The 8,341-nt window shown below is 43.1% G+C and overlaps 1 protein-coding gene across 1 annotated transcript in view; it reads left to right on the top strand.

Moving 5' to 3' along the window:
* Nucleotides 1-8,341, top strand: part of UBAC1 (UBA domain containing 1) — a 105,542-nt gene that overhangs the window by 9,972 nt on the left and 87,229 nt on the right. The window contains exon 3 of the mRNA XM_015405490.1: nucleotides 5,847-5,920. Within this exon, the coding sequence (XP_015260976.1) occupies nucleotides 5,847-5,920 (74 nt within the window). The remainder of the gene's footprint in view (nucleotides 1-5,846; nucleotides 5,921-8,341) is intronic.

Genomic DNA, 8,341 nt, shown 5'->3' with positions numbered 1-8,341 from the left:
AATCTAAGACAGTGTGTGACAGGGTGTCATCAGACCAAAGTGGGAAAGGGGCAGCAAAGGTGATAGAATCATAGAATTGGGGCATACAGGCCATCTAGTCTAACCCCCTGCTCAATGCAGGATCAGCCTAAAGCATCTCTGACGAGTGTTTGTCCAGCCAGTGCTTGAAGTCTCCAGTGAGAGGGAGCTCACTACTTTCCTAGGCAGCTGATTCCACTGCTGAACTACTCTTACTGTAAAAAACGCTTTCCTAATATCCAGCCGGTACCTTTTCACCTGTAATTTAAACCCATTATTGAGAGTCCTATCCTCTGCTGCCAACAGAAACAGCTCCCTGCGCCACCTCTTGAGCCTTTCAAATACTTAAAGAGAGTGACCATGTCCCCGTTCAGTATCCTGTTCTCTAGACTAAACATTCCCAAGTCTCACATCCTTTTTGAAGTGAGGCCTCCAGAACTGCACACAGTAAAACAGTTGTGGCCTGACCAATGCAGTGTACAGTGGGACTATGACATCCTGCAATTAGCCTTTTTGCTGCTGCATCACATCGACTGCTCCTATTTCCCTTGGATTTCCGGTTTTGGCGCGTCGGGACGAGATTGGGCGGCGAACGTGCTCTGCCTAACTACGGATTTTGCGGGTGTTTGGAGGGGCTATTGAGAGGGGGGAGACCCCTTGCATGCTCCAGCGAACCCCCCGGAGAGGGGTTCGCGTAGGGAGGGACGGAGGAGACAGCTTCGGGTGGCGACTCATAGCGGGCATCCTCCTCCACCAGCGGCCCACACCCCAAATATCACTCCGGTTCCAGGAGTACAGTCGGAGCTACCGGACACAGTCCACCTGTTCCCCAAGACCTTATTCACACACACTGCTACCCAGAAGTGTGCACCCAGCTCGTATGCATGCTTCTCATTTTCATTACCCAGATGTACAACTCTGCACTTATTCTTGCTGAATTGCATCTTGTTCACATCTGCTCACTTTTCCACCGTGTTCAAATCAGATTGAATTCTATCTCTGTCTTCCAGAGTGTTCATATTCCTCCAAATTTGATGTCATCTGCAAATTTAATGAGTATTCTCTCCACCCTTTCATCCAGATCTTTTATAAAAATATTGAAAAGTACCGGGCCCAGAACTGAGCCCTTTGGCACCCCACTGGACACCTCCCTCCAATCAGATAAAAAGCTACCGAATATACTCTTTGGTTGCAGTTTCTCCAACCAGCTCTCGGTCCACCTAACTGTCCTGGAATCCAGTCCAGAGTCCTCCAGTTTACCCATCAGAACATCATGAACACTGTCAAAAGCTACTGAAATCCAGGTAAACAATGTCAGCAGCATTCACATGAGCCAATAACCTGTCACTTGATCAAAGAAGAAAAGGCTGGTCTGGGAGGACCCGTTGGGGACAAATCCATGCTGAGTTCTCCGGATCACTAAATTGTATTTTAAATGCTCACAGATTATCACCTTTAAAAACCCTCTCCAATATCTTCCTTGGGACAGAGGTCAGACTGACTGGCCCGTAGTTACCTGGATCATCCTTCCTCTCTCTTTTGAAGATTGGGATAACATCTGCCCTCCTCCAGTCTTGTGGCACATCTCTCATCCTCCAAGAGGTCTTGAAAAGCATGGACAAGGGCTCTGCAAGCTCTCTAGAAAGTTCTTGGAGCACTCTGGGGTGTATACCATCTGGCCTGGGGGGATTTGTAATAATTCAATACAGCTAGATGCTTCTCAGCTACCTTTCTGTCCCTGTCAACTAGCAGCCCAGACACCGTACCTTGCCTACTACCATCTCTGGATGGGCCTGTTTTCTTCTTCAGATGAAAAAATCTTGAGGCAAAATAGGCACTGAGCCTTTCTTCTTTCTCTCTGTCAGAGTTTCTCCATTTTCACCCAAGTGTGGGCCTACTGCCTTTTCTACTTTGCATTTGCTCCTCACATAGCCGAAGAAGCTTTTCTTGTTCTAACCAGCCTCCGCTCACGCTGAGTTTTGGCCTCTCTGATGGCTGATCCACAGAGCCTAGCAACCCTCAGGTACTCTTCTTTAGAGGTTCCATTTCTTGAACATCTCCTTTTTCTGTCGTAGCTCGTGGATTTCTCGGCTCATCCACATTGGCTTCTTGGATCCCCTGCCATGGTTACCTCTTGCTGGAACACTGATGGCTTGAGCTCGCAGGAGACCTTGTTTTAGGAGAGCCCACCCTTCACTTGCTCCTTTCCCTCCCAGCAGTCTTGCCCGTGGAATGACTCTCATCATGCCTCTGGGTTCATTAAAGTCTGCCCTCCTGAAATCTAACATACACGTTTGACTATGAACTTCCTTGGCCCCCCCACAGTTAAAGGAGTTCTTGGAGGACAGGGCCACTTCCTCCTCAGGTCCCTACCCCCTTGACCCTCCTATGTGCCAACTCTTGCCTGTTGATTAACATACGGCTGAGTTTGTCTGAGCCCCTCTTAGCTTTGTCTACCATTTAAAAAAGGAAGGTGTTGGTCCCGCAGGCCACTGTGTGACTCTGGATGCTTAGCAGACTTTGTCTCCTGGCACACATCAGGGAAGTTGAAATCACCCAAAACTACAAGGTCATGTTGCTTGGATACACTATCCAGCTGCTCAAGGAGGGCAACATCCACCTCCTCACCCTGGTGAAGCAGACTGTAGCAGATTCCAACCACGATCCTCTTTGTCATAGAATTATAGAGTTGGAAGGGACCTCCAGGGTCATCTAGTTCAACCCCCTGCACAATTCAGAAAATTCACAAATGCCTCCCCCCCACCCCCAGAGACCCCTGCTCTATGCCCAGAAGGTGGTGGTGGGGAACCCATCCAGGATCCCTGGCCAAACCAGCCTGGAGAACAATTGCTTCCTGACCCCAAAGTGGCAATCAGCATTTCCCTGGGCATGTAAGGAAGGATCAGAAGAACTGAGCACTGATGCTTTTCATTCTCCCTTTTCATGATCTGCCTAAGTTCACAGAATTTCCTCACACACAAATATATGACTCGTACTTAAAGATTCTTGGTGGTTAATATATTTACAGTAGGCATGGTTGTGTAAGGGAGGTCAGCCCAGCATGGAGTGGAAAATAACAGTAGAGTTTATTGGTTTGCTGGGCTGAACTGGGGTCTTTGAGGTGGTTTTAAAATGAATATGCAACACACATATAGAAAAATGCCAGATGACATGTGTTGTTAGCTCTGTTGATGGTGATATAGAGCAGATTTCCTGGGAGGAGCTTAAGTGTATAATTGTTGATACAGTTAATCTGGCAGTTGAAGAGGTTTTTGAGGCTTTTAATCTAAGCCAATTTAAAGAGACAACTACACCAACGCAAATTGTAATCAAGATGGAAAAACCCCAATACCAAACTGGCCAAGATACAGATCAAGACTACAAGCAACTGGATGCATCATACAGAAGGATCTACACAGAAGAACATAACAGACTCAGTAAAAGACAGATAAATGCTGAAACCTTCCAAGCTGCAAAGAGAAGATAAAAAAGGCATTATGGAACCAACAATTACTTCAAGAATGAATTATAGCTGGCGAACCTTAAAAGAAAACCTCTCTACCTACAAGGATGAGACATAAAATCAAGACTTTACTGGAAAAAAAGAATCAAAAGAAGAAGAAGAAAATAAAGCTTTATAAATATTGGGCCAGGGAATGACTTCATATGTGTAACAATTTAAAAGTCGTTAGGGAACACACAAGTTTAAATTTTTGGTGGATTTGTAAAATCTTAGGGAAATATTTTGTATGTGTAATGGGTGTCAGGTTCCACAGCCAACAACGGAGTTATATTTGAATATTTGAGCGCAAAAGTGGGCTTGAAGCTCAACATCAAAAAAACTAAGATCATGGCATCCGGCCCCATCACTCCTTGGCAAATAGAAGGGGAAGTCGTGGAAGTAGTTACAGACTTCATGTTCCTGGGATCCCAGATCACCGCAGACTGTGACAGCAGCCATGAAATTAAAAGACGACTGCTCCTTGGGAGGAAAGCGATGGCGAACCTAAACAGCATGATAAAAAGTAGAGACAACACCCTGCCAACAAATGTCCGCATGGTCAAAGCAATGGTATTCCCAGTAGTCATGTATGGCTGCGAGAGTTGGACTATAAGGAAGGCCGAGCGCCGAAGAATAGATTCTTTTGAACTATGGTGCTGGAGAAGACTCTTGAGAGTCCCTTGGACTGCAAGAAGATCAAATCAGTCAGTCCTAAAAGAAATCAACCCTGACTGTTCCCTGGAAGGCCAGATAATGAAACTGAAGCTCAAATACTTTGGCCACCCAATGAGAAGGGAGCACTCACTGGAGAAGACCCTGATGCTGGGAAAGATTGAAGGTCAAAGAAGACGGGGACGGCAAAGGATGAGATGGTTAGACAGTGTCATCGATGCAACGAACATGAAATTGAGCCAACTTCAGAGGACAGTGGAAGACAGGAGGGCCTGGCGGGATCTGGTCCATGGGGTCGCGAAGAGTCGGACTCGACTGTGCGACTGAACAACAACAACAAATACACCTATAAAATCTTAATGCATACTAATAGAAGATCAATTTAAACTGACCAGGTAATCTTTAGAATAAATGACATTAAAAATGTATTAGAGCAAATTGTATAAATCAAATTTTGTACAGTGGACATTTGGATAAATGCAATTGACAAAGATTGATAAGAGAAGTTCATTGAAAAAAACATAATTCATACTGAATGTATTTAAGGGAAGAGTAACTTGATTGTTAGGGAAGAGTAACTTGATTGTTAGGTAGAAGGCTTATAATAGCAAAATAATGAGAGAAATGTTTAAACAATGCTTAATTAGGAGGAAAGATATACTGTTAAAATCTAGAGTTGCAAGAATTATAGTTGGCTATATGGTAGACTGATAGGTAATTAGATATATATGTACGATGTATATTAATTAGATATAATGATGATGTAATATTCTCATGTTTGTTTGTTTGAAAATAATAAAATTATTTTTAAAAAAGGTAGATGTTTTATTACAAAGGAGCTTCAAGAACAGAATGGAAAGGGAATTTGCTGAATTACAAGTTATTGCAACATTTGGAACAAAAACCTCCCCAGAACTCAGCAGGGATATTGATTTCTTATCTCATTACATATGCTAACTCACTCAGTCCTCACATATATATTTTCATACAGAGGGACTGTACATCCTCTGTATTTTAGAATAGTATTTTTTAGAATAGTATATTAGAATACTGAATGTAATACAAGGAATATTGGAATGTTTGGCTGACATACACTGCAACCACCTCAAAAAAGAAAAAAAAATCCTATTAAGTGACCTCCACTCCTGAGAGGAGTGAATGGAAAGTCTCAGTCTTATTTTGACATATTTATTGCTTTACAACTGTTGATCTTATAACCTTAGCTTGTTGTTTAGTTTTCTCTTGCATATCTTAAAGCATCTTCATTATGCTACCTGTTAATTTGCTGCTCAGCCCCTGTTTATAAGTTTGAACCTTACCTTCCTTCCAATGTATTTGAAAAGTGTGCATGCACACGAAAGCTCATACTTTGAATAAACCTTTGTTGGTCTTAACGGTGCAACTGAACTCTAAATTTGTTCTATTTATTACTTAGTTAAGGGAAGCCACTGCTTTCTGAAACCTTTAAAAAGTGATAAATAGTAAAATGTATGTCTTGATTCCTGAAGTGCAGTTCCAATTTGTAGCATTATCTCCCATCACTGGTAACTTAACCAAAATCATTTTATGGGTGCCCCCCCCCCCCTTTTTATTGGCTTCAAGCAGAAAATATCCCACCCTGTGCTTTTGTGTCCCAATTCCTTTTTCTCTTTAGATGTTTTGGTGCTAATGAAGAAGAGAGCTCCTCCTGCCCCTCCCAAAATGGCTGATGTTTCTGAAGAGGAAAAGGTGAGTTTGGAGGGCTTGCTGGTTTCTTGGGTTTCAGCTTGGTATTATCAATTTGGTGTTGGATATTTCCAGGTGTTGTGGCCCAAGCTACAAAATGGATGAAGAGGATTCCTGATTTTCTTCTTGCTTCCTTGAATCCAGGACATACTATTACTTGGGCTCTGTCTGCATGGTAGCATTCTTTGTATTGCCATTCCCTCCACCCTAAAAAACAGGCCATACTTGGCATAGCCCTGATCTGGTAGCCTAGGCTATGCCCAATCTTGTTAGTTCTCAGGAGCCAAGCAGGGTTAGCAGTAGCTAGTATTTGGGTGGAATACCTCCAAAGCATACCAGGGTGGTGATGGGAAATCACCTCTGAGCATCTCTTGCTTTGAAAACCCTATGGGGTTGCCATAAGTCAGCTGTGACTTGGCAGCTTGTTGTTGTTCAGTCGCACAGTCGAGTCCGAGTCTTCGTGACCCCATGGACCACATCATACCAGGCCCTCCCGTCTTCCGTCGTGCTCCGGAGTTTGCTTGATTTCATGTTCATTGCATCAATGCCACTTTCTAACCATCTCATCCTTTGCCATCCCCTTCTTCTTTTACTTTCAATCTTTCCCAGCATCAGGGTTTTCTCCAGTGAGTGCTCCCCTACTATTTACCAAGGAGTGATGGAGCCGGATGCCATGATCTTAGTTTTTTTGATGCTGAGTTTCAAGCCAACTTTTGTTCTATCCTCTTTCATACTTAGCAAGAGGCTCTTTAGGTCCTCTTCACCTTCTGCCATATCTGAGGGTGTTGATGTTTTCCACAGCAATCTTAATTCCAGGCTGGCATTTCGTATGATGTACTCTGCATATAAATTAAATAAGCAAGATGACAATATATATCCTTGTCGTACTCCTTTTCCTATTCTAAACCAATGTTGTTCCATATCGAGCTCTAACTGTCACTTCTTGACCCTTATACAGGTTTCTCAAAAGACGTGTGAGGTGGTCTGGTACTCCCATCTCCTTAAGGACTTGCCACAGTTTGTTGTGATCCACACAATCAAAGGCTTTAGTGTAGTCAATGAAGCAGAAGTAGATGTTTTTCTGTACTCCCTTGCTTTCTCCATAATCCAGTGAATGTTGGTAATTTGATCTCTAGTTCCTCTACCTCTTCAAAACCCAGCTTGTACTTCTGGTGGTTCTCTATCTACGTACTGCTGAAGCCTAGCTTGTAGGATCTTGAGCATGACCTTGCTAGCGTGTAAAATGAGTGCAATTGTGCAATAGTTTGAACATTCCTTGGCATTGCCCTTCTTTGGGACTGGAATGTAAACTGACCTTTTCCAATCCTGTAGCCACTGTTGTGTTTTTCAAATTTGCTGGTATATTGAGTGCAGCACTTTAACAGCATCATCTTTTAAGACTTTGAATAGCTCAGCTGGGATACCATCACCTCCGCTAGCTTTGTTGTTAGTAATATTTTGTAAGGCCCATTTGACTTCACATTTGGCTTCCGGTTTGGCCGACGCCCGATAAAGACGCTAAAGGTACGGCTCCGTGGATTTTTATTTTTTTGGCTACTATCAGGATTTCTTAGCAATTGCTAACAACAACCTTCAACTTTCTAAACAATTTAACAGCTGTAAAGTTGAAGTGCTGGCAGAAACCCCAGTTTGAAGAGATAATAAGAGACAATAAGGATACTGCCTCGGCAATTGCAGGAGAGAGAAATACATGAAAGTTGGGGAACTTCCCAGAGAAAACCTCATAATATACAGTTTAATAGCCTATTGCTTTGGCTGTTGGAGAAAAACATCAGAAAAGAGAAAATTTGATGATCAACACCTTAAGAGGGACTCCAATTTGCAAATGAACGTAAGGGAGGTTCTATCATAAAAGACTGTTTGGCTGATATTGGAAACATGGGGAAGAAAAGAGCATTCCCATTTGAGGAAGATAGCATTCCCCCTCAACCTAAGCAAACTAAGCTAGAAGACTTTTTTTCTATACCATCGCATCCAAACAAATATGAGTGCTTAGAATGCTTGGAAGTAGAGGCCGAGAAGCCAGCTACAATACAGCCAGCTGATGAAATAAAGGGACAGACGCCCCTTTGTAAATCACCACCTGTGACTGAGCAGATCTCTAATAGCTGGAAGGAGATGGAACTCTTAGCTCAGCAAACCTATTTGGTGGCAGAAACACTTAAGAAAATATTTACACTGCAGGAGAGGATTACAGCCAGCTGATGAAATAAAGGGACAGACGCCCCTTTGTAAATCACCACCTGTGACTGAGCAGATCTCTAATAGCTGGAAGGAGATGGAACTCTTAGCTCAGCAAACCTATTTGGTGGCAGAAACACTTAAGAAAATATTTACACTGCAGGAGAGGACGCTAGCTAAGCTAGAGGAATTGACAGATGCTGCCGTTGCTAAAAAACCAAA

The sequence above is a fragment of the Gekko japonicus genome, unplaced genomic scaffold (assembly GCF_001447785.1).
Source record: "Gekko japonicus isolate JY-2015 unplaced genomic scaffold, Gekko_japonicus_V1.1 scaffold1059, whole genome shotgun sequence".
Classification (NCBI taxonomy): Eukaryota; Metazoa; Chordata; class Lepidosauria; order Squamata; family Gekkonidae; genus Gekko; species Gekko japonicus.
This window is presented reverse-complemented; position numbering and strand designations above follow the sequence as displayed.